Here is a 27,617-nt window from a genome sequence, read left to right on the forward strand (position 1 = left end):
TAGCCTGCTATATCTACAAAAAAAATATTAGTCCCAGTGATTTATAAGTGTCCAGGAGCCACTGCTCATGTATCGCAGAAGAAAAAGAAGAATATCAGCAGAAAAATGTAAGCAGAAATGAGAGCAAGCAGAAAAGCATCTGCACTCTGCACTGTGAGAAAGCAGGCAGCAGAAGAAGATAAGAGGAGATAAGAGGAAACAGAACATGTTATTAGCAGAGGAGAGCTGGTGAGTCCGTCATAGTTGGACAGATGGTCTACCTAGTCATGGATCACCTGCTGATGGTGTTGGTGTTGCTGTGGAGCTCAGGTAGGACTCTGCTTTAATGATGAATGTGTGAAAGACACAAATCCCCTTTGTAAAAATACTGAATCTAAGTCAAAATCCTGCATCCAAAACTTCACTGAATGTAAACTTTATCAGTAAAAAGTAGTGAAGTATCTTCAGTTCAGTCCTGATAGTTTCACATCGGTTCTTTCCACAGAGTTTAATGACTGTGTTTACATGTAAGTTGTATTAAGTTGAATTTTGATGACATAAATGCAGTGTTGTGTTTTGTATGTAAAATCTAGAGAGTAAGAACCAACTGCAGCCGTCAGATACTGTGATGATGTAATGATTTACATTATGGGGACTTGAGTTTTGTCAATCCTTAAAATCAAGATGAAATGAAAAATGCCCTTTTAACCCTTTTAGATCACATCTGCAGTCATATTTGTTTCTATGTATCATATATGATACATAGGTGCTGAGGTCAGTGGTTGGTAGGTTTGAGAAAAGAGACTGTGGTGTGTTTTTTAATCCCCACAGCGCCAGTAAGGGTGTTTTTTTCCAGGACAGCTTTGGGTTGCGCCAAACACAACACCCACAGTGAGGTTTAACCTGTGAGGGGCTTATTTTGGTTATTCAAGTCTGAGTCTGTGTCCACTGGGCAAAGGGAGGTACCATCCGTTATGCTTATGGCTTCAGAGACCTGGGTGCTGATTTATAGATTGTGTACACATGGCGTTTTTGGTTATTAAGTCTCAAATTACCACCACTGAAGTACGCATTCTATGTATTCTATTTTCACTTTACTTTATCCTATGTTTATTATTATAATCGAGTGGGTTTTATTTCTATCTGATCTACAATTAGGCCTACATGTTCTTATGTTCATTTCATGTCTTTATTCATTATGAAGCACTTGGTGCCTGTAAATTATTTTGTTTTAAAACACTTTTTACGCATTTTTTTGTATGAAAGGTGCTATACAAATAAAATAATAATAATAATAATAATAATAATAATAATAATAATAATAATAATAATAATTATTATTATTATTATTATTATTATTATTATTATTATTATTATTATTATATTGTGTATCTATTTAACAATATATGCCAAAAAATACAAAAAAATCAGTTTATTCTTATATCAAAATCCAATCATGTTTTCCTGTAATACAAAATACAATGTTTGCTTACATAGCCTTGAACCAACCAAATATCATGACATCCATCCATCAATCTTCAACTTTTGGTGGCACAGAGCTAAGTTTCATTATGACATGCCCACTTTTCAATGTTCAAATCAAATTCCTGCCAATGTTATGTCCCGCCTGTGTATCCTGTTTCACTCGGAAAATATGTCACGATCATAGATTGAAAAAAATAATGGATAGCCACCGTGATGTCACCCATTGGTTTGTGGACTCCTCGAGTTTGCATTTTTACCATTGCCATCTTGGATTTGTGGAGCCAGAAGTAACTGTATTTGGACGAGAGGGTAGAGCTGACCCTAACGCTAGCTGCTAGCTTGATTAGCACAGTGCATTTACAGACTATGGTTAACTATGATAATGCTAATGCTAATTGTTGCTAGTGAAAAACAGGTTTAAATCTATTAAAACAAAATGTACTTACTGGAAAAAACTGAATATCCGACTTCTTAGAGGGTCTTTTATTACAACCAAACACTGAACTTTGAAAGGCTTTTTTAGGCAACCAAAATGTTACAATAAACTTTCATGAACTGAAAACACACTGGAAATAGCAATGGCTACGGCTACGGCTACCTCTATACTCTATGAAACTGGGGTTACACCATGGTTATGTTACCTAACCAACATTGTCACTGTGGTAGGGAGTTGCCTATGACGGCACCCACCTGTCACTCAAAGCAGCCACGCCCTTAATTATGCATAACTTCAAATCTTAATAAAATTTAAACAGGTGAGTTATATAAAAATTCACCTCCCGTACAGTTGTCATGAACAGGGAAATTAGCTATAGAGAGCAAAACTGTTTTTTTGTACCACGCTGTAAACATGTTTATTTCTGCTGTAAAGTTGGACATTTTAACATGGGGGTCTATGTGGACTGACTCGCTTTTGGAGCCAGACTCAAGTGGCCATTCAAAGAACTGCAGTTTTAGGCACTTCTGTGTTGGCTTCATTTTTCAGCCTGGAGGTTGCCGCTTGGTTATGATATGGAAGTTAGATACTCTCAAAATGTTGTTTTATCCGGACTTTAAATAGCACAGTGGTTATGTGATGTTAATTCACAGGATTTCTGGGAAATGAAGTCATTCTGAGCTGCTGTGTTGCATTAACTCTATATGAACTGGTCTGTTGTGCTTAAACATAGTTCTGGCTTATTTTCATGGGTTTGTCCATCATTTGTATTAGTAATAACAACAGTGTACTCAACAAGTTAGTATCTGTGAACACGGTGACTAAAAAGACAGGTATCTGATAGGTCAGAAATACGAGCAGTTAGATGATCAGACAGAAAACAAACCATGTGAGAAAAGTTTTAATGAACCATAATTTTCCTTTAACTCTTTATGAAGTGTCTGTGGAACTTGTCTTCATGTGTTCATCTCATCAGCTGCTCTTCAAAGAAGAAGCAGAAAGTAGAAGCAGTGAGGTCAAGAAAAAAGGTTTTAAAGTTTCAGATTGACCAGGCAAAGAGAGACAGCGTTTGTTGTTCTTTCACTTTTTGTCTTTTTACGAGGATTACTTTCACCCAAGAATAATCGAGAGTACTTCATACTGCAGTCTGCTTTTACACAATCTGCAGGAACGTGAGGGAAATATGTTATATCTGCAAAAACATGTTTCTGCTTTCTTTGTTTGGGAAAAATTAACTTTATTGTATTTACAGTTTATATTTTATTGACTCTGTGTCTGTCTGTTAATGAACCATTTGTGAAATTAAATTAAAAGAGGTTTAATTAATTTACATTTTAATGCATTTATGTATTTAACTTAACGAAAACAAAATCATATGAATTCCACTTGAGTCAAAAGCGGAGATGAGAGCTACTACTACTCATCTAGCCTAAACTAAGCTAGGCTAAACTAAGCTAAGCTAAGGGAGCTTCAGCAAAGGCCATAGTGTATGATTCATATCATTTTCATACTCATCAAACCATTCAGTGACCCCTCGTGTCATCCTGGAGGAGACCACTCTCATCAGGATACAAATGTTTCATCATAGGATAAAGGTGATCACTCAGAACAACTTTGTATTGATTTGCAGTAACCCTTCACTGAGATGATCTCTGAGCTGCTGGGAAGCCTCATAGTGTTGTTCGGTTCACAGCTCTGTGCCAAAATAAATAATTAATTTTCTGATTTTTCTCTCCAGGACTCCAGGCTGAAGATAAACACCAATCAATGGGTAAAAAGAGAGAATGGGAGTAGTTGTATCTCATCTGGTCCTGGAATGCCTCTGATCCTGCAGGAGGGCTTGGTTTATGACCAAATATCCTCAAAACCAATAACTAATAGAATATGCTAATGTTAGCATGGAGAAGTGAAAATCCAGATTTTGGACACTCACTAATCATCACAAATTACTGTCAGCAGTAGACTTGCACACCGCTAATTTTTGTGTCTATTATATCTATAAAATAAAATGCATGGCACTGTGGATTTTTTTTGCAGAAAGTAGTGTACATGCCATGAACACTACATAGTTTTTTGTTCCATTGTGGATAAATTTACACACACAGAATTTGGACATTCAAATAAAAGGAGGAGGATAAATAGACTGCACTTTGCTCTATATAGTGATTTCAGACACAGCCTTAGTCATTCTTCTATATTTGGTCTCTTGTGTATTGTATCCCACAATCCTCTGTTTTCCACCAGGTTTTCAGTGTGAGAGCACAGTCAAGGCTGACATCATACTGTTGGTCGAGGTCTACGAGAGCACTGGCCTTGAAGACTATAGAAACATTAAGTCCTTTTTAACTCAAATAGTTAGCATCTTCGACATCGGCCCTGACAAAGTCCAGATCGGTAATATTTTCGCTCCTACTACTATTTACACAACTGCTCCTGGTACTATTACTACTACTGCCTGTTGCCAGCATCACTGCCTTGCTCCAACTCCTCCAACAATGTCCATCGCCTCTGGGAAGTAGCTATATATTCACACTCTAAAGTCCAACACTAACAAAAGCCTTCGCCTTTTCCCACCTACTCTGCTTTTATATGTTAACAGACTAGATGCCAGCAATAAAAATGGTGGAATTACAACATTACACTGTATTAAAAACTCCTTTGAATTTTGTGAGACAACATTTAGCTTGCTTTAAGCAGTACAGATGGTGACTGACTGACAGATTTTTGCAGTAGGTGTATGCACTCACTGCTGACCGATCAGTACCATCAGCCTGCATATTAGGCTTGACTCAACCTGACTGGACTCAGCTGCTGCTGATATTATTACCAGCTCTTGTACATACGTGCTGCCCTCGACACTTCCTACACATGCTGAACCGCTGCCCATTTGCTTAAGAATACCCAAGAGATGCTTGGGGGCTTCAGGCCTCACCATCGTTCATGTACTAGAGTCACACAGTAGACTCAAGGCTTATTAGCCTATTAGCGTGTTAGGCTGGAGATATACTTGCTTTTAACTACACATTCATGTGCACATGATGACTCCCTCACATATCCTGTGTCTTTTTGGAACTTTGGTTGTGCATGTCCTCAGAAATTAATGCTACATGTCCGCAAGATGCAATCCGCACATGAACGATAGGGGTAGTATGGGGATGTGACAGGGTCAGGGGTCAGTAGGCACGTCAGCAGCGACAACAATGGTGGAAAGCTTTGATGTTAATAGACCAAGTCCACAATTATCTGTATCTGTATAATGTGTCATTGCTGCTGTACAGTGACAAATATGCTTGTCGATGGCACAATTGTCGCATTTTCTGCTGTGATCGCATATGTGAACAATTCCGTTCATGAAGCAGCGGGTTGTCTACGTGAGTTCACATGTGGATAAAAAGTGGATATATCTCCAGCCTTAGTTCTACTGGACTGAACTGCTGTCCTTTAAGTCCCTTGGTACCTTTATGCATATGCATATTAGTACAGGCATGAGTATGCATGAGACATGCGATGTGTGTGGATGAGTGTTGGGGCAACGGTGATGACAATGAGATAATAATGAAAATTTAAAAAACAAAAATAATAATAATAATAAACCAATGTATCTGCTCAAGAACACTCATACTACTCATACTTACTCTTACATACTTATTATTCTCATACTCGTCATCATTCTTATTCTCATTATCATGTAAAAACAAAGGTAGGTCAGTGTGTCAGTTTCACAAATTTCTGTGTTTTCTGCAGGTCTGTATCAGTACAACTACGACTCAACAATTGACTGGCACCTGAACACCCACCTGACCAAACAATCCCTGCTGAAGGCCATAGACAACCTGCAACAGAGAGAACGTCGCTCCATCTTAGGTGATTTAACAGAATGCTGTCTGATCTACACAAGCTTTACACTGTGAGGGACTGAGACAGAGGCTCTGATTAGATCCAAATATATTTACCGTCTGTATTTAGGTCTGTCAGCGGTGGAAAGTGAAGCTGATCTGTATTGTGCACAAAATTTTAACCTCAAGTATTTGTAGTGTAGAATATATTGAACATATTAAGCAATTTGTGAATGAAATTCACTCCCTTGAGAGGTCAAGAAAACTGTGTATATGCCAACAAATAACATCTTCAGACCAGAAATTTCAGATAAAGTTAATAAAAAGTATTTTGATTTATACTGATTCCAGAAATGTCAATGTGAACAGAGTTACCACAGGAGTACATACAGTCTTAAATACCAATTGCTAGCAAAGCACACATGCTAATGCAGGCAGCCTCATTAGCACTGAGGAGGACAAGGATCTGTGTGAAATAATAATAATAATAATAATAATAATAATAATAATAACAACAACAACAACAACAACAACAACAACAATAATAATAATAATAATAACAATAATAATGATAAACAACGAGTGCACTTGAATTGCCATCGAGAACCACCACCATCATGCCATCAAAGATGCACAACCTGTATGATGACCAAAGAGTGAAAGTAATTTTCTTTCTTAGGCCCTGTTTACACCTGGCATTAATATGCATCTCCACATGTGTCTTGAGTGACCACTTGTGATTGTATCTCACTTCCCCCTCTATATATATATATATGTATATATATATATATATATATATATATATATATATATATATGTATATATGTATATATGTTTATATATCATGGCCTGCTATGGCCTTTGCAGTCACCAGATCTCAACCCAATTGAACACCTATGGGAGATTTTGGACTGACGTGTTAGACAGTGCTCTCCACCACCATCATCAAAACACCAAATGAGGGAATATCTTTTTGAAGAATGGTGTTCATCCCTCCAGAAGGGTTCCAGAGACTTGTAGAATCAATGCCAAGGCTGAGGAACACCATCCTTCTTCTTGAGAAATGCTGTGCACATTTACACAGGAAGCACAGAAGGATAATTTCATTGATTAATTAAATCTCTTGACACGCCAACAGGATTGGTCAGGATTTAATGTTACATACACACTCCAGGTTCATACAGTAAAATTGTTTGGAGTAAAGCAGCTGGAAAGCAGGAAATCAGCAGCACCATCTTTGGAAAAAAAATGCAGTAGTGGGGGAATGAGATGGTGGAGGAGTTGGCAAAAAGGGCTTAAAGAAAGGAAATATAGAAATGCAAATTAGTATCAGTAAAGCAGAGGTTAAACGTGTAATCTGGGGAAAAAAACAACCAAATGTGACAAGAAAAGTGGGACAGAGAGGCAACTATATCAAATTCAAGAGTGTCAAAGTTATTAGGGTAGGGAGTGGACACAGGAGACAGGAAACTAGTGTTGACAAGGTTAAGGTTGGGCCACTTTGCGCTAAACAAAACATTGAAAATGTTAGGGAAACAGGATGTCTGGAAGAGGAGTCAGTAGAGCAGGCAGTTCTAAATTGTGGTGGATATGGGACACAAAGAAAGATGATGAGGAATAATCTGAGGGAATGAGGGGTGCAGGAATTCACATTTAAAGGATTACTGAGCATGGAAGAGAGGGTGCAGGTCAGGGTACTGTTAGCTTTCTTAAGGGATACAGGGTTTTTTTTTTATATAGGATATGATGAATAAGCAGGGATAGGGTGCTAGGGTGGCTGACATGGGTAGGGATTTAGTAGGACTAGGTTTAGTAGGTTGTGTGTGTGTGTGTGTATTTTTGTTTACAGCCTTAGATGTAACCAAACCAACATGCAATATAGCTCCCTATGCAGTTAGTCATAATGCTGCTACAGGTGGCTAGTTTCTTTGTTTACTTTTGTTCATACTCTGAAATGAACTTTTGAAGCAATTCATGATTGTTTATTTGGAAAGGAGTCTCAGCAGCTTGCCCTGTTTGTCATTGTGTACGATAAACATGTTTTTGTGAATCCCTCAAATCTCTATAACGGAGCCGGAGAGAGCAAAATTTGCATCACACATAGAGCCACAATGGCCACATTTATGGGAAATATATCAGGTTGAAATAAACCAGAATTTTCCTTTAACAATACTGTTATTGTAATATTAATATTGCAATGTAACATAATATTAAAGTATGATGGTATAATATTATATATCAAAGATTGCTGATACTGTTATAGTGATTATAATAATTATAATAATATAATAACAACATTAAAAATCATAATGAAGTGACCATCTCACAATAGAATTTGAAGCTCTGTGATTGAATGTTTCTGACTGAAATGCACCCTGGGAGTTGTAGCTAATTTCTCTGTTTCAGTTTTTATGTCCACAGGCTTATAGCTTTGACTTTTTATCAAAGGACCAGATGTTTTGTTACACAGTTGTTGAAGTGCTCCAACTGTCAGCTACCTAACAGTCTATAAGCAAAGTAATAGGACTTTTATGTCTGGAACAAGGGACACATGAAATAAAGTCTCTGTATCTTGTAAAGACTCTTTATTACTTTCATACAGGAAGAGCTCTGAACTTCATGCTGAAGTACAACTTTAACCCCGAATATGGGATGCGTGCAGAATCCCAAAAGATTGGTATCCTGATTACTGATACAGACGCCACGGACGCACCGGGATTGCAGGATTCAAAGCACCTGAGACACACCAGCATTGAGGTCTACACTATTGGTGATTGACTTTCCCTCTGCAACTCTGAAACTATATTATTTTACCATGAAAGAATGACGTGACATTAACATGAATTAAACATGATACTTTGCCCCAATGAAAACGTTAGCTAGTAGAATTCTTATGACTACATTAAACCTTTGTATCAGTTAATGTCTTACATTATTAAATCATTTTTTAATAGTGGGCTGAAATGAATTAAACCAAATTGCTGCTCACAAGGAATAAAGTCAAGCTAAGAATATGGTATGCTTTGTCAGTGATACTAAGTACATATGCTTTCTATTTAATGGGATTCAAAATGAGCAATCGTCAGCATGCTCTGTCAATTAAGGTTTAATTCTTTTCTTTTTTTTTTGAAAGGGACCAAGTACAGTTTTAAACATAATGTTGCCATTTGATGCACTGTACCAGAATTAGCTCATAGCTAGTTTTCATGTGCAGTCCCTTTTCACAATTAAAACAACATATCACAGCACAGTACTAGTCAAAAAACAATACAAGGGATAAAGAATAATACAGAATAAACATAGTACAAAGGGTACAAAATAATACAGGATAGATATTACAAGGTTACGTGTCCATTAGAATGACTAATGAATACTTGTCCAATTAAAATCAGAATATTTGCATTCATAGGAAGACCATAGGATAAAATGTAGAGTCAGTGGTTACAGAACTGAGTAGATTTTAGTTAATGTTTTAATTTGGTTTTAAAAGTACTGAAGGAGCTGCAGCTCTTCATATCACTAGGTAGGGCATTCCACTGAGTTGTGGCTTTTACAGAAAATGCTGACTGTCCAAATGCAGTGGGACGATATGGTATGATACAATCTATTATATTCTGGACGATTTTATAGAGTCCACAGGATGAAAATGCACAAAGTCACATAATGGAGGACGGGCCAAACCATTTAGAATTTTATAAACAAGATATAGATTAGAATACAATCTAAAACTCTCAAAGCTCAATGAGTTGTCTCTCTTAAGTATCCTACAGTGATGGTAATGCATCGGCTTTTTGTCCAGACTTTTTAGAATTTGTTGTAATATATAATATATTATGACTGAAGAGGTCTTATGGCTGTTTCTCCAGCCAGCCGTCAACATGTAATACAATAAGACATATGGGAAAGGATCACAGCATGCATAATTTCTTGGCTGCGTCCAGGGTGAGACAATTTCTGATGTGTATAAAGTTTGCCAGATTGTACTTTATGGTTTTTACCATTTTTTAACATATTTCTTAAAATATGATATGAGATATTTAAAATCAGTGACTATGTCGATGCTTTCGCCTTTGATGATAATAACTGCATTCTAAGGTTGTACCATGTTTTTAGTGAAAAGCATACCTTTTTGTCTTCTAAACATTCAGATTGAGACATGAATTATCAAACCACTGTGTGATCCTTTCCATTGTAGTTGTTAGATTAGCAGCTGCTAACTCAGCTGTTTTTGCGTCCATCAAGCCTAGATTTAACTTGCTTTATTAAGTACAAGGTAGCAGTTTTGGTGGAATGATTTGCTCTAAAACCAAACTGTCTTTGCCCGCTTGAAAACCTGGCCTTTAGCATCTATAGGAGCAATATCCAATTCCCTTTTAGCAAATTTTTTACCTAACTGATATACAGACTCAAGGAAAAGATTATTAAAGATAGAAGCAATAGAAAGAAGTTCAATTAACTGTTGCAGGAAGCAACAGGAAACCATTATTTTATCACATTGCCAACCAAATTGTTTGGCACACTTTTTAATTGTATTTAATGTTTATTTACATTGCCTTGTGTTGCTTTTATATTCTGTCTAGATGCCTTTTATGCTCTATGTAAAGCACTTTGAATTGCCTTGTTGTTGAAATGTGCTATACAAATAAACTTGCCTTTTCTCATTTCAGTTTTTTAAAGCACAGTTTTAACACTATATTTTTCTCTCAGGTGTGAAGAATGTAAGTGAGACTAAGCTGAGGGCCATCGCCTCAGATCCCCATGAAATTCACATGTACAGTGTCAGCGACTTCTCGTTCCTTCTGGACATTGTTGACAACCTCACCATCAACCTCTGTAACAGTGCCTTAGGTAGGCTGTGCCTTAAGAGTCTGTCATCATCACACATCAATGCATGTTAGCACCACACTGATTCACTGGTGTCAGAATTAATCTTAAGATATCAGGTTTTTAAAGCTTAAATTTTGGATTCTACAGTTGGATATAGAGTTATCTTATTGCTGGTTAGTACTCTCTTTTAATCTATTGTGCAAGAAAATCAGAATATTGTTAGACTCGGGTACGATAACATAGAAAAGATCAGAAAATTAATCTATAACAAGTCAGACATTGTCACCCTGAGACAGTCAAATGTGTGTTATTAGAAAGAAGTCAAAGTTACAATGAGGTCATTACAAATAAAAGATTTGGAGAAAAATTACCTGACACTGTGTAAAAATAAAGCTAATGTGTCAATGAACATAGGAAAGGTTATTCCTGTTGACAGATTGATGAGGGAGGGAGGTATGTGGCCTATTGTTGTTAACCACTGAGATGCTAGATACACAGAGAGGATTAGGAGCTCCACTTATGTGTGAGATGAATTTCTAGCCCTAATCCTCTAATTTCTAGTAGACTCGTGCCTGTCCTACTGAGATGTAGATTATCAGTTTTTAAGAGATGTCTCCTTGTCCAAAATGAGTCAAAACAAATAATGAAGCCATAACCAGCTGCCATCCCCCATATTGAGGGAAGGCAACTGGTTTAAGACAGATCTGTCTGAGGGTTTAAGATTAAATTATTATTAAATTAATAATAATTATGTTTATTAATGTTTAACATTAAATAACAACACCAAATTCTTTCTTTTCCCCCAATTTACTCAATTTTCAACAGGTTGCCATTTGTGCTCTAATACTGCCATCTAGTGGGCACTTAGGCAAGCACACCATATTAAATGGATATGTCAAGTATACTGTACACGAGCCACATTTTTTCACAATAAGTAACCATTAGTCTATAAAAAATGCAGATGTTAATAATGTCACCGTAAATCAATATAATTTCTTAAATCCAATTCAATCAATATTATTTCCTAACCTCTATTCATACAAGGTAGGTTGAGTGGGGAATTGTTTTCTCTTTTGTAATGATTGTATGTAGGGTTTCCCCCCAGAAAATAAAATGGTAGCACCCAATTTCTTCTTCTTTTAGACGTTCAAAATGGATGTGTTAACAGGGTTTTTTTCTGTCGTCTTTAAAGGCCTTTACACACTGGGGATGTAACAAATACACATATACAAATATGTGAAATACTCACCTGCAAATATTTTGCATCAAAACTATTCATCAGCAGTGATACGAATTTGCAACAAAAAATAAAGAAACACGAATTTGCTGTCAGTCAGCCTGGTGAAGGTAGTTTGTACGACTGCTGTCCTCTCAGCTCCCCGGGAGCAGACAGCTGCTTCTGTGGACAGAGACACTGAACACAGGTCAGAGTCGGTGTGGACTGAACGACTCTCTCCTCTTCTTTTGTCACGTGAGGAGGAGGAGGAGGACAAAATCATCATCAACCAGTGATGTTTCAGTGTTGCACTCTTTTCAACTGCTTAACTGCTGACGCAAGCCTTTTCATTATTTTAACTTTACCAGTATGCATTGTAGGGTGCACAATCGCCATCAGTAAATTTAGGGAAAGCTTAGCCTGTTTGCCAGTAGGTACTGCCCAAAAAAATCATGATTTTGTTGAAAGTTAAATTTTTGCTCTGATAATTTTGGGGAAGCTAAGTTTCCCCTAGCCTCTTAATAGTGCTGCCTATGCTTGAGTCAGGGTATGAATGTGCTCTCTCTCTTTATCAGTTGTTACTTTCAAATTCAGAAAAAGCTTTATTGGTATGTAGTTGCAGGTAAATATTCCCAAAACTAATGATCATTCTCTCTCTCTCTCTCTCCAGTCCCTGTCAGATTGGTGAGTGGGACTAGTCTGTGTTCAGGCAGACTGGAGGTGAAGTCTGAGCAGTCGTGGTTCTCAGTGTGTGAAGCTGATTTTGACCAGCAGGATGCACAGGTGGCCTGTAGGGAGCTTGGTTGTGGGCCTCCTTCAGTCCTCCAGGGGCTGCTCTATGAAGAAGTGATCGAGGCCCCAATGTGGACCAAAGAGTTGCGGTGTGGAGGCCATGAGCCATCTCTCCTGCACTGTGGAAGATCAGACTCAGTTAGAAGCACCTGCTCATCCGGCAAAGCTGTTGGACTCACTTGCTTAGGTAGAAGTGGAGCTGCAGCTTTGATTTGGTTTCATTTCTGTTCAAATGAAACTCACTTTATTCTTTTACTGATGACTTTCTTGTTTCTCCTCAGTGCATGTTAGGTTGGTGGGAGGAGCCAGGCGCTGTGCAGGTACACTGGAGGTGAAACAGGGAGAGTGGAGACCAGTGGGCGACTCTTTCTCGATCCTGAAGGATGCAACTGTAGCCTGTACAGCTCTCGACTGTGGCTCTGCTGTTTCAGTGGGAAATAGAAAAGAGCCCTCAGACAGATCTGTATGGATCATCAGTAGTGAGTGTGCTCATTCTGGATCTGCACTGTGGGACTGTGCAACATCATCGCTGTCTTCTTCCATCGTGGAACTCACCTGCTCAGGTAAGTCCATTATTAACATCATCTATGACAGTAATATTTTCCTTCCTCTGATACAGTGATGGTCAGTGTTTTCACTGCTGTATTCACACATGGGCCTAATCAGATATTACATGGACTTTGTACTAGGGAGCTGGCAGGGTAAAGTCTGTTTAATGTCTTGTCTGACTTATTCGGACATTTGCATTCACACGAACAGCTCCTCCGGGTAATGTCCGGAAAATTTCAGGGTTGCAGTGCATGTGTGAAAGGGGCTTATGACAGTAATATTTTCCTTCCTCTGTCACAGTGATAGTTGGCGGTTTCCATTGGACTGAACTGTAAACTTATCCAGGACAACAGTATGCTAAAGGGTAGAGAAGTTAGCTTGTTCCTGGAGGATCATTTCTTCAAACTGAGACAATCTGCACCTTGAAGCAACCTGCTGCGGTTCTCTCACACATCCTGCAGTTCTCCCGAGCCAGCTCAGGCACATCCACCTTACAAGGAACAATTACATCACAAATTAAAACAAGTTAGCATGTCAGAGAGTCTGCTGTTTGTAGTCCGCATGTTCTACAGAGGTGGAATCATCCACATCTCCATTTTCCTCACGGTTAACTTTCAATCAAACAGCCTAAATCCCAGACTGTCCAACTCATGGAACAGACTGCACTCTTCTGGCCAGCAACAGTAGGTAACTCCAGTACAATAGGTTGCTTTATGAACTTCCTTTTGGTGGAAAGGCACAAACAAGAAGTCAGAGTCATTCTTCCTGTGGCACGTCCTCACAGAGGTGACCCTCTTGCTCTGCGGGGATGACTCCAACACAGCTCATGAGTATCCCCACCCTCACCTCACACCTATTACCCTGAGCAACTCCGGAAAAGAAGAAAGTCCAGCCCCTCTCCAGGAGTTCGATTCCAGATTCGGTGCTGTGTGTAGACATGAGCCCAACTAAATCCAGTTGGTGCCGTTTCTCCCTCTGCACCAGCTCCAGCTCCTTCCCCACCAGAGACACAACCCTCAAACCAATTTACAGTGTCAGGAGTGTGGAAAGGCTGAATATGAAGCAAAGTGCTATTTGAATAGAAGACACAACACAACACTCAGGATACAAAACCATTTTACTCGACTTTATCATGCAGTAAACCTGTCAAAAGTCTGTGTGCGAGTTTGTTGCTTCACAGTGTGTGAAAGTGAGCTTGCAAGCTTGTAACTGGACGCTCAGAAAAAACAGGCAGGCAGAAACCTTAAAGGTTACAAAACTAAGATTGCAGGTACAAAACCCTGTTTTCAAGCACTGCGTTTTACATGATATAATATTCCATAATCCCTGTGGATTGTGGGTCCACAGGTCCACTCCATGTTGTGTATTCAGTCTGTGCCTGACCAGGCTCCATGGGCCAAGGCCGGCCATCCGAGACTCGCCGGCCAGACTCCAGGAGGGGACTTCCTGAAATTTGTTACATTGCTGTTTACAAAGAGATGTATTATGTTTGTTATAGTATATAAGGTGGTAAATAAAGATCAGTACTGAATTGTAAATCCTCTCTCTCTCCAGAATCTGTCAGGCTGGTGAGTGGGACTAGTCTGTGTTCAGGCAGACTGGAGGTGAAGTCTGAGCAGTCGTGGTTCTCAGTGTGTGAAGCTGACTTTGACCAGCAGGATGCAGAGGTTGTCTGTCGGGAGCTTGGCTGTGGGGCTCCTTCAGTCCTCCAGGGGCCCCTGTATGTAGAAGTGAAGGGTACAATGTGGGCCAAAGAGTTCCAGTGTGGGGGCCATGAGTCATCTCTCCTGGACTGTGGAAGATCAGACTCAGCTAGAAGGACCTGCTCATCTGGCAAAGCTGTTGGACTCACTTGCTCAGGTAGAAGAGGAGCTGCAGCTTTGATTTTGCTTAATTTCTGCTCTAATGAAACTCACTTTATTCTTTTACTGATGACTTTCTTGTTTCTGTTCAGAGCCTTTCAGATTGGTGGGAAGAGCCAGTCGTTGTGCAGGTATGGAGGGTTTTAAGGGATGAAACTAAATATATAAATACATAAATAATTATATAATGCTTAAATAAACGAATAAATAAATACTTATATAATTTAATGCTTAAATAAATAAATGAATAAATAAATAATTATTTGATTGAATGCTTAATTGTCACCATAAATAAATAAATCACAAATTAACATTAAATATATGAATGTTAAATTTATCTATTTATTTGTATATTAATTAATATATTTACTAATTAATTTATTCACACATTTATCTATCTATATATAATTTTATTCATTTATTTATATATACTTCTATTTATCCATTGTGTAAGTTGCTGCAGCAAAATAAATAAATTTGTCACATTCATCCATCAAAAGTCAGGGAGCGGGTTAAAGCCTCTGATTGGTGAATGAACAGTATTAAAGAGGCCAGGTCGGGGTCGATATCATTCCAATTTGTTCAGCGAAGCCCTCAATCTGATCAAAAAAAGCATAGGAATTGGCATTTGCCTCCATCTGTTTAGCAACAGTTAACAAATCTACCATTGTAGCATGAAAGATTTTTATTAAGATCTGCACTGGGTGCTGCAGTCTGAAAAGCAGTAAATTCAAGTTCAATCACCAATCGCAGGGCAGAGTCTGCCCCCTGACTTTTGATGGATGAAGGTGACACATTTATTTATTTAGCTGCAGCAAGTTACACTATGGCTAAATGAAAGTATATCACTGAATAATAAAATTGTAAATAGATAAATAAATGTGTGAATAAATTAATATGTACATAAATTAATATAAACAAATGAATAAATATGTGAATGTGTATATACATATATATACATACACACACACACACACACACACACACACATATATTAAGCATTAAATTATATAATTATACATTTATTCATTTATTTAAGTGTTATATAATTATACATTTATTCAAGCATTTAATTATATAATTATTTATGTATTTATATATTTAGTTTTGGACCTTAAAACCCTCTCCATGCAGGTACACTGGAGTTGAAACAAATAGTGGAGAATAGTGGAGTAGAGTGGAAACCAGTGAGTGAGTACTTCTGGACCCTGAAGGAAGCAGCTGTAGTCTGCAGAGCTTTGAACTGTGGCCCTGCTGTTTCAGTAGGAGGGAGAAAGGAGCTCTCAGACAAAGCTGCATATATCATCATTCCTAAGTGTGTTGAGTCTGGATCTGCACTGAGAGATTGTACATTATTAGCATCATTTTCCTCCTTCGTGGAGATCACATGCTCAGGTAAGTCCATCAGTGACATCATCTATATCCATTTTCACATATGAACTCCGGACACTGGGCCTCATTCACAAACAGTGCGTACACACAAATCTGTGCTTAAGCCTTGCGTACGAATGCTTTAAGCCCAAATCTGGGATTCATCAATATGTTCTTATCTGAATTTGTTCTTGCTCTGCAAACAAATTTAGAACTGCCTTACTGCATTACACACAAATAATAAACATTTCACAAACAGTTTATTGGAACCACAGTTATTTAAAAAATGATCGGGCCTAAATATACAACACTGAAAAGTATGAAATTGCTGATAATAAACAATTTATTTACTAATAATGCAATTAATAGCTAAGACATTGTAATCCATAAATCATCATCATAACTATAATGAAATTATTAATATATTAAAATTGTCCTGTTTCCACTTTTAGATGACAATAGCTTATATATCATAATTTCCAAATTGGAATGTGACACTGATTAATTTCCCCCATCATATTTGTCCATGATATATGTAGCTGGTTAACCAGCAGCCTGTTCAGTGTTCCTCACAGCCTGACAGTTCAGTAGTGACACAGGGAGGGCCGCTCTGCTTTCGGTACATCGCGGCCTGTTGTGGACAGAGACGAAACACGATGCACACCTGGCACAGCAGTAGAGATTTATTTAGATCAGTTCCACAGATCTACACATTTACCAACTTTTTATTTTGTTACAGATGTACTGTGTGGTAGTGGTGCAACAGGTATGCAGGCTGTAAACAGGATTCACAACCCCCCCCTCCCCCCTCGCTGGCTAGGTTATGTATAGGATATGTATAACGTGACATTACACTTATCATGTATTGTCCTCTCTCCCAGGTGGCCTTGATCTGGTGTGATTGAGGGAGGACCTATAAAGGGGGCAGGAATGTGGCTTGCACTCTCTTCTCCACTTCCCAGCCTTGGCAGCAACTGTTTGTTCATGTGTTTGTTTTGCTATGCTTTAGCTTTTGCCTTTGTTAGTCTTTGGTTTGTTTAGTGGGTCTGGTAGTCCTGTTTTCGTGGCTTCATTTCTGTTAGGATTAGTTTTCATGTGGAATTAGGTTAGAGGGGAGAGCCCAGATCCTATGACCTTTTGTGGGTTGGTCTGGGTATCTTCCCTCCTTTTTTGTTCTTTTTGGCCGGCCCATTAGCTTTTGTTAGTAGTTGTTGGTTTTGTTAATAAATTGATTTGATTATTTTGAATCCTCCTGACTCTTTGATTATGTTGGGCCTTCTGCAGAACGAGCTGCTGAGGGTCATAACATAAATTGGGGGCTCGTTGAAGCTGACTGAAAACTTTTAAAGTCTTCAGTGTGTTTTTGTATCTAGATTTGGTGGCTAAGTGGCAGTAGGCCTGTGTTGTCTGGATGTTTTTGATGGTTTGTGTTCCTGGATCCAAGTGTACTGTGTGGTGATCACAGTTTTGTTGGCTTTGTGCTTGTTGCAGGAATCCCCCCCCCTGCTGGTTAGGATATGTATAATGTGACATTACACTTATCATGTATTGTCCTCTCTCCCAGGTGGCCTTGATCTGCTGTGATTGAGAGAGGACGTATTACAGGGGCAGGAATGTGGCTCACACTTTCCACTTCCCAGCCTTGGCAACAGCTGTTTGTTCATGTGTTTGTTTTGCTATGCTTTAGCTTTTGCCTTTGATAGTAGTTGTTGGTTTTGTTAATAAATTGGTTTGATTATTTTGAATCCTCCTGACTCTCTTATGTTCTGTGGAACCAGCTGTTTCTCATAACACAATAAGGCTCCAAACGATTGTGCCAATGACATGTTTACCAGCCAAATTTGCTAGCAATCTATTGTTTGCATTTCACTTGCAGTGAAGTTTTCCACAATTTTACCATCATAGCTGTCTTTGCAATGAGTGACAGCTCTCTCCACTGCTGCACCACTCCAACAGAGCTTTCCTTATACAGAAAAATGGGGGCGTGGTAGTACGCCAATTACTGATAACAGGCATGCGCCTGTCAATTTAGAATGATTCTGATTCACTAACATACACATGGTGGTGAGAACAAAATTGGCCTGTGTCATGAATCCAGCAGTAATTTTGCATGGACACTTATTGTGTGCACAAAGTAAAAACATTTCTACGCACATATTACTGAATGAGCCCCATTTTCAGGAGAATTAGGTCTTCTGGAGTTGTCCTTCCGCACAACTGATGCGTTGTCACCTACTGGAAATATTCTGTTTGGTTTAGGTGAAGGGTGCAGGAGGCAGGACATTATGCAAAAAGTACGCTGTGATATTTTGATATGATGAATGATATGACAGTGCAAACGCCCATAAAGTTTTGTAGCTGAGTGCAGTTTGCCCTTGTTTCCAGTGTTTCAGGCCTTTCTCCACATTTAAGCACACAGATTGGTCCACAATGAAAAATACAAAAAGCAAAAAAAGCCTCAAATTGTGTGTATTTAATTAACAGAGGTGTGCACACACAGAGCTATCCACAATCACAAACCAACTCTCATGTATTTTGCTTCTGTTACGTCTCTAGTATTACACATCTGTAACATAATCTACTGAAATGTCCATCAAAATACACCTAGTAATGTGATTCAGGCAGGTCTGAAACGTGTTCGATTGTCTGACTCTTACAATAATGTTATTCAGGTGTCACTAAATGTTTCCGGGATTTCGCAGAAACATTAGTACTGATGTTCCATTTGTTGCCCACAGCTGGCTGTGTCAGATTCTTTTTGAGTTTATTAAACACCTGCAGCATCACACGGCAGCTGACAGCTTAACTGTGTCTCCAAACTGAGAAAGAGGCCGAACGCATTTATGCGCGCGGCACAGCAGTGGTAAATATCATTAACACCGGATCAGTTTGGATCAGATTCCAGGTTTATACGGATGAATCCTGTGCTCCACCAGAGCTTTCAGGACATTTTTATTTTATAGAAAAAGCATTTTACCCGACATTATCATGCAGTAAAAAAAAGTCTTTGTGTGAGTTTTTGTTGCTTCACAGTGTGTGAAAGTGAGCTTGTAAGCTTGTAACTGGACGCTCAGAAAAAACAGGCAGGCAGAAACCTTAAAGGTTACAAAACTAAGATTACAGGTACAAAACCCTGTTTTCAAGCACACCATTTTACATCATATAATATTCCATCATCCCTGTGGGTTGTGGGTTGTGGGTCCGCTCCATGTTGCTTCTTCAGTCTGTGCCTTACCAGGCTCCATGGGCCAAAGCCGGCCACCAGAGACTCCCTGTCTGGGCTCGAGGAGGGGACCTCCTGAGATTTGTTATATTTCTGTTTACAAAGAGATGTATTATGTTTGTTATAGTATATAAGGTGGTAAATAAAGATCAGTACTGAATTGTAAATCCTCTTTCTCTCCAGACCCTGTCAGGCTGGTGAGTGGGACTAGTCTGTGTTCAGGCAGACTGGAGGTGAAGTCTGAGCAGTCGTGGTTCTCAGTGTGTGAAGCTGACTTTGACCAGCAGGATGCAAAGGTGGTCTGTAGGGAGCTTGGCTGTGGGACTCCTTCAGTCCTCCAGGGGGTGCTCTATGAGGAGGTGGAGGCTCCAATGTGGACCAAAGAGTTCCAGTGTAGAGGCCATGAGTCATCTCTCCTGAACTGTGGAAGATCAGATTCAGCTAGAAGCACCTGCTCATCTGGCAAAGCTGTTGGACTCACCTGCTCAGGTAGAAGAGGAGCTGCAGCTTTGATCTGGCCTCATTTCTGCTCTAATGAAACTCACTTTATTCTTTTACTGATGACTCTCTTGTTTCTGTTCAGAGCCTGTAAGGTTGGTGGGAGGAGCCAGTAGCTGTGCAGGTATGGAAAGTTTTAAGGGGTGAAATTATATAATTAAATGCTTAAATGAATGAATACATAAATAATTATTTAATTTAATGCTGAAACAAATTTATAAATAAATGATTATTTAATTTAATGCTTGTCACCAAAAATAAAAAATCATAAATTAAATGAGACATTAAATATATAAGCATTAAATGTATTTGTGTATTTATTTATATATTTACACATTATATATATATATATATATATATATATATATATATATATATATATATATATATTCATTTGTATATTACTTAATTTATTTACCTATTAATTTATTCACACATTTATTTATTTATTTATAATTTTATTCATTTATTTATATATACTTTTATTTATCCATAGTGTAACTTGCTGCAGTAAAATAATAAAATCTGTCTCATCCATCAAAAGTCAGGGGGCAGGTTAAATCCTCTGATTGGTGAATGAGCAGTATTACAGACCCAGCAAAATCTGCGATTGTGAATATAGCTTCATTCCTTTCTGTGTCAGTCAGGGCCAATATCATTCCAATTCGTTCAGTGAGGCCCTCAATCTGATCAAAAAAAGCATAGCAATTGGCATTTGCCTCCATCTGTTTAGCTACAGCCAACATATCTACCATTGTAGCATGAAAGACTTCATTAAGAACCGTACTGGGTGCTGCAGTCTTGAATTAGGCAAAAGCAGTAAATTCAAGTTCAACCACCAATGACAGGTTAGACTCCACCCCTGACTTTTGATGGGTGAAGTTGACACATTTATTTATTTAGCTGCAGCAAGTTACACTATGGATAAATGAAAGTATATAAATAAATAAATAAATAAATAAAATTATAAATAGATAAATAAATGTGTGAATAAATTAATACATAAATAAATATACAAATATGTAAATATAAAAATATTCATAAATTAATAAATAAATACACACATACATTTAACATTCATGTATTTAATGTCTCATTTAATTTGTGATTTATTTATTTATGGTGACAACTGAGCATTATAAATATATATACATACACACACACACACACACAAATCTAATATAAATATATATATATATATATATATATATATATATATATATATATATATTTGGCCCTTAAAACCCTCTATATACAGGTACACTGGAAGTGAAAAAAGTAGAGTGGAGACCAGTGAGTGAGTTCTTCTGGACCCTGAAGAGAGCAGCTGTAGTCTGCAGAGCTCTGAATTGTGGCTCTGCTGTTTCAACGGGAGGGAGAAAGGAGCCCTCAGGAATATCTGAATGGCTCATCCCACCTGAATGTGTTGAGTCTGCATCTGGACTGAGTGACTGTGCATCATTATCGTCATTTTCGTTCTCCATCGTGGAGATCACATGCTCAGGTAAGTCCATCAGTGACATCATCTATAGCCATTTTTGCATATGAACTCCAGACATTGGGCCTCATTTACAGACAGTGCGTACACACAAATCTGTGCTTAAACCTTGCGTGCAAACGTTTTAAGCACAAATCCAGGATTCATCAATATGTTCTTACCTGAATTTGTTCTTAGTCTGCGAACAAATTTAGAACTGCCTTAGATCATGCATACACAAAAATCATACACATTCCACAGTCTCAAAAAAATACATAGTCAATATTTATTCAATATGACCAGTGATTGGAAATCAAATATTGCACATACATATACAACAGATTGGTCCACAATGAAAACTGCTGAGAGGACAAAAGCCTCAAATTGCGTATCTTTAATTAGCAGAGGAACACACACACAGAGCCCCCCCCCCCCCCCGCTAATAATTTCACTCTAACTGCGTGTGGCTGTTATCGCTGATCTTTGTAAATTAGACTCAGGTTCATTTGCATAGAAAGGGGCCAGTTTTCCAGCAAAAGTGTGCATATTACCTAATTTAAATACGTGAAAATAGCAAAGTAGCACTGAGAAGCAATTTGCTCGGCAGTGGAGTGCAGGAGGGCATTTCACCCTTTGCTGGTGCTTTATGAATTACACGTTGTTGTTTTTTTTGTTTGTTTCATTTGCCCAGGTTTAGCTGCTGCAAAAGCTGTGCAATCCTTTTGTGAATTCACCACTCAGTGTGCAAAACCATTTTACTTGACATTATCATGCAGTAAACCTGTCAAACGTCTGTGTGCGAGTTTTTGTTGCTTCACAGTGTGTGAAAGTGTGCTTGCAAGCTTGTAACTGGATGCTCAGACTTAAAAAACAAGGTTGCAGTAAGAAACCTTAAAGGTTACAAAACTAAGATTACAGGTACAAGACCCTGTTTTCAAGCACACCATTTTACATGATATAATATTCCATCATCCCTGTGGGTGGGGGGTGCACTTCATGTAGCTTCTTCAGTCTGTGCCTTACCAGGCTCCATGGGACAAAGCCGGCCACCAGAGACTCCCTGTCTGGGCTCCAGGAGGGGACCTCCTGGGATTTGTTATATTTCTGTTTGCAAATAAATGTATTATGTTTGTTATAGTATATAAGGTGGTAAATAAAGATCAGCACTGAATTGTAAATCCTCTCTCTCTCCAGAATCTGTCAGGCTGGTGAGTGGGACTAGTCTGTGTTCAGGCAGACTGGAGGTGAAGTCTGAGCAGTCATGGTTCTCAGTGTGTGAAGCTGACTTTGACCAGTGGGATGCAGAGGTTGTCTGTCGGGAACTCAACTGTGGGACTCCTTCAGTCCTCCAGGGGGTGCTCTATGAAGAAGCGGAGGCTCCAATGTGGACCAAAGAATTCCAGTGTAGAGGCCATGAGTCATCTCTCCTGGACTGTGGAATATCAGACTCAGCTAGAAGGACCTGTTCACCTAGCAAAGCTGTTAGACTCACTTGCTCAGGTAGAAGAGGAGCTGCAGCTTTGATTTAATTTCTGTTCTAATGAAACTCACTTTGTTCTTTTACTGATGACTCTCTTGTTTCTGTTCAGAGCCTGTCAGGTTGATGGGAGGAGCCAGTCGCTGTGCAGGTACACTGGAGGTGAAACAAGTAGTGTGGAGACTAGTGAGCAGCGATCAATGGACCCTGAAGGAAGCAACTCTAGCCTGTAGAGCTCTAGACTGTGGCTCTGCTGTTTCAACAGGAAGTAGAAATGATACCTCAGGCAGATATTTTTGGCTGATCAAACCTGAGTGTGTTCAGTCTGGATCTGCACTGAGGGACTGTGCAACATTAGCGTTTGCTTCCTCCATCATGGAGCTCACCTGCTCAGGTAAATCCATCAGTGACATCATCTATGACAGTAATACAGTGGAAACTGCTTAAGTGATCACAGTTAAAGTAGTCAACCACTTATATGGATCAAAAAGCTCAGGACAGAATCATTCCTTTACAAATGCTGTTTAAATAATTTGCTTATAATAATCAAGTAGTCCGCTTACAGTGTTCATTTTGGGTCTTGTCATACATGAAAACATATGGGGAAAAAAATTGAAACTACGGTACTTGTATTTTCTTTTTACCATACTCCCATAGTACAGTATGATGTGTATTAAGTGGCTGCGGCACCATTATCAAGCGTTGCGGTGCACCTCTGCAGGTTTGTGCGGAGGTGCGGGTGTGTGTGTGTTTATTTGTAACTGCTGTGAAACAATCAGAAAATAACGTTTTCTTCCTCTCATTCACCGGCTTTCTCGCCAACCACTGCTCGCTCTCCTCATCCACTCTCTAGCTCGTTTGACCACTACTTCTCTCTCTCTCTCTCTCGTCTTTTTTAAAATGAGTTGGGAAGCCGACAGCAAAGCCTAACTATACTTTTAACGTTGCAAAATGAAGAGAAATGTCCTCCCCTCTTTCTAGTAATGTTTTTGTCTTCCCTCATGGCAGGGTTGTACAGCCTTACGGGTTGCGTTTCTCAAAAAGTTGTTTCTGGTTCAACTTTCTCGCTGTGCTGCCCCTGTGGCCCCCACCCCCGCAGCCTAAACGCACAACACACAACCTGTCTGCTTCGGGCTGGGAGAATGGAGCTGTGAAATCGTGAAAAAAAAAGAAAAGTCATTTTCTCTCAATGAAAAACGTAGTCTCCTTGAAGCTTACGACAAACTGCCAAAAATGAGCCAACGAGATATAGCAGCAAAACAACAAGTGTTTGAAACAGCTGTTCTGTATTATGAAACAGTCAATAAAATTCAATAAATAGCAAAGCTGCTGGTTTCATTACTTTATATTCATGTAAGAAATATACAAATGTCAATTAGACGGTAATCTGCATGAGAAATTAAGAAAAAAAAAATCAGTTATAATATCCACTCATAGTGATTAATTTGACCCGGACTGACGTTATCACTATAAGCAGTTTCCACTGTATTTTTCTTCATCTGTCACAGTGATAGTTGGTGGTTTCTATTGCACTGAACTGTAAACTTATCCAGGATGATGGCATCCTAAAGGGTAGAGAGGTTAGCTTGTTCCCGGAGGCTCATTGCTTCAGACTGAGACAATCTGCATCTTTAAGCATTCTGCTGTGGTTCACTAACACACTCTGCAGTTCTCCTGAGCCAGCTCAGTCACATCCACCTTACAAGCAACAGCCAAATTACAAATTAATAATTGTTGGTTGCTGCTTAAACAAATAAGCAACTGTTTGCTAACAAGTTCAATATGTCAACTTAAAAACTGATGATATGTTAGTGTTATGTTCAGTATTTGTTTCTGTTGGAAACTATTGTGCATGCAGTGTTGTATGAATGTCTTATTAACATGTTGATCATCTCAGATGAATAAAAATGCAGCTGTTTTCTGTCCGATCCGAAAGCAGTTGAGGATCTTAATCTATTTCCTCTGTTCTCTGACTCCTCTGTATTACACATGAATGTAGGAGTTCTCTGTGTTGTGCGATCACCTCTCAGTGATCAATGTTCATTTATTTGAAAAAAACAACAACATCCAGCTTCTCACAGAAGACAAAGTATTCATCATCTTTCTGTGTTTACATACCTGCTGGCTCAGCCAATCATCTCTCTGTGTTTGCAGATCTCCTGGTTCAGCCAATCATCTCTCTGTCTTCTACCATGGGTGGGGTCTCTGACGCCAAGCAGCAGGGGTTTTGGGTGCACCAGGGTTCCAACTTCACCATAAGCTGCTCCATCCAACCTCAGTACCCAGGAGGATCCTTCCAGCTCACCTTCACCTCCTCCAACACGACACACAACTACACCCAGCCAGCTATCAATCACTTTGCTGACTTCCTGTTTACTGCTGCAGACCCCACCCACCAAGGAAACTACAGCTGTGTTTATAACATCTATGTTTTTTCTCATAACTTCTCCTCTGAGAGCCGTGTGCTCTTTCTCACTGTCCAAGGTAAGCTGAAGCAGAGTATGAAGCTCAGTTGAACTAAGACGTCACACTGACTTTCTTTACATGTTTGCAAAACATAATAAAAAAAAGTCATCAGGTGAAAAGTAAAAGGCAGCAAACCAGTCAGTGAAGCCAGATAACCATTATAATGATAATAAACAGCACTTTACATGAAGAGCTTTATGTCATCAGGAGAGCTCAGAGCTTCACCAGGATCACATTTGATTTAACTGCATGTAAAGATCTTGATTGTTAACAATCAGTTGAATCATTTCAAACAGACAGGAGTTTAAGGAGAGAATCAGCAGATTTCAGTTTACTCTTTCAAACCAGCTGTAAACACATTAGTTGCTTTTGTCCAACATCATCAGCATACAGAGGGGATTAGATGAACTCCAAGAGCTGGATCAACAAGCTGCTTCAGACTTCAGTGATTTTAGGAGATTTAACATCACTAAAGTTTCTGTTTAATGGGAGCTGTTGTACTCATCATGTCATGTGATCTAATGTGATGACTAAATGTGTCTCGTCAGATCCAACAGACCACATAATCAGACTGGTTGTCCTGCTAGTGACTCTGCCTTTGGTCGTCACTGCCATCTTTTTCATCTTCAAGGTACTGAGCACATGTTTGTTGTATAGAGGACTGGTTGAAATGAAGCACTCAGCCTGTTCATATTGAACTGAAGAGAGGAATGATGCAGTGACTTCGATTTGTGTTGTCATGTCTCTCCAGGCCAACAGGGGGCAGAAGTCGGGCCCACAGGAGAACATTGAACTGGATTCTTATAACCTTGGTGTTCCCAGAGCTGAAGGAGAGCCAGTTGAAGAGGAAAGAGCCCAGGGAGCAGAGTTGGACCCCCAAGGGGCCACACAAACCCACTGATGAAGAAAATCATCTTTGGTTTCATCTCTCCTCTCAGTCTGAGTCAGGTTTTTGCAACACAGTATGGCGAGGAATGATGTCACTCACCGCCAAAATAATAGTGAAGTAGTGAGACCTTTCTTAAGACCACTAAAAGAAGAGCAGAGAGGAGATCTGATTGGACCATTTGTAACATAATTATCTGTATATAGTTATATTTTGTCATCATTAACCTCTCTCAGGTGAACAGCTGTAACTTTTTTTTACCTAAAGATTTTTGTGAATCCAGAGTCTGGAGTTTGGAGTCTTATGGTCTCATCTGGATAAATGTTGAGTCAAGAAATCATTTAAAAATCCACCCAGTTGTTTGATAGAGTTTATATCTTTTTATTCACTGCACTGACTTTTACATTCTGTACTATATACCAGAGATGTTTAAAGTGGGAGGTGGGCCTCCCCCGGGGGGCTCCAGTTTCAAGGGAGGCTCACTGAATGGAAGTGAAAAAAAAATTACACTAGTTATTACATTAGTTATCAAAAGGAGATCACATAAAATAGCCTAAATGTGTGTGATTTGGTTAAAGAGATAGTTCAGAGATACAGTAGTTTTGGGGAATGTTATTGTCTTTCCCACTTTTGTAGTCAGAAACAAATAAATGCCTTCAGACCATTTTTATGTATTTTGTATATTCTGAAGTATGTCAAACAGCAATATCAGGCTATCTTGGCTCAATTGTTGAGTGTTTATGGGATCAAATAACATAATCATGATCCCATAGGTATCCAGGAATTGAGTGAAACTAAGCAAGTAAACTGAGTGGGTGCCTTTTTCCCATTTTCCCACTTTTTTTGTCTGAGGGGAGGCCCACAGTTGAAAACCCCTGTTATATATTACTTATTCAGCTGAAATGTGTTATTGCTCTTTTCAAAATATTTGCTTTTTGAGTGAAAGAAACTGAATAAAAGAAAAAGTTATCAAGTGAAATCAAATTTCAGTTTTGCTAATGCTTTGTTATGCTGTTTTCAAGAAAAAATGTGATGTTTTACAGAATTTTTATTTTGTTTTTATTATTGTATTTATATATATATGTATATTAGTTTGCCATCACTTTTATGTAGTCATAATATTTTCTGTAACATTGTGAAATTTTAACTTTTTTGGGGGGAGGCTTCAAATAAGCCCACTGGGTTTTCTGCCTCTCCCTGCACTGTATATTATTTGTTCTTTGTCATTTTTGTGTAT

General features: G+C 38.7%; 1 protein-coding gene across 1 annotated transcript; it reads left to right on the forward strand.

The window, feature by feature from the left end:
- Positions 1-232: 232 nt before the first annotated feature.
- LOC122989068 (scavenger receptor cysteine-rich type 1 protein M130-like) lies at positions 233-27,617 on the forward strand. The gene is made up of 21 exons (XM_044361750.1): positions 233-309; positions 3,639-3,671; positions 4,145-4,294; positions 5,645-5,764; positions 8,339-8,506; positions 10,444-10,584; positions 12,450-12,758; positions 13,003-13,134; positions 13,857-14,047; positions 14,468-14,575; positions 14,779-14,980; positions 15,075-15,113; positions 16,117-16,377; positions 19,760-20,059; positions 20,166-20,198; positions 21,333-21,578; positions 22,746-23,051; positions 23,141-23,422; positions 25,183-25,512; positions 26,043-26,125; positions 26,246-27,617. The coding sequence occupies exons 1-21, from the start codon at positions 252-254 to the stop codon at positions 26,393-26,395; spliced, it is 3,642 nt and encodes a 1,213-aa protein (XP_044217685.1). The 5' UTR covers positions 233-251; the 3' UTR covers positions 26,396-27,617.

This window comes from Thunnus albacares, chromosome 9 (genome assembly GCF_914725855.1).
Source record: "Thunnus albacares chromosome 9, fThuAlb1.1, whole genome shotgun sequence".
NCBI classification, from domain to species: Eukaryota; Metazoa; Chordata; class Actinopteri; order Scombriformes; family Scombridae; genus Thunnus; species Thunnus albacares.

What these genes read in the sequence shown, in the direction of transcription:
- LOC122989068 (XM_044361750.1), top strand. Translation starts at nt 252, where the DNA reads ATGGTCTACCTAGTCATGGATCACCTGCTGATGGTGTTGGTGTTGCTG. An exon ending in CATTGAGGTCTACACTATTG is followed by an intron (nt 8,507 to 10,443) that starts GTGATTGACTTT and finishes TTTTTCTCTCAG; the next exon opens with GTGTGAAGAATGTAAGTGAG. An exon ending in TCGATTCCAGATTCGGTGCT is followed by an intron (nt 14,048 to 14,467) that starts GTGTGTAGACAT and finishes GTGGGTCCACAG; the next exon opens with GTCCACTCCATGTTGTGTAT.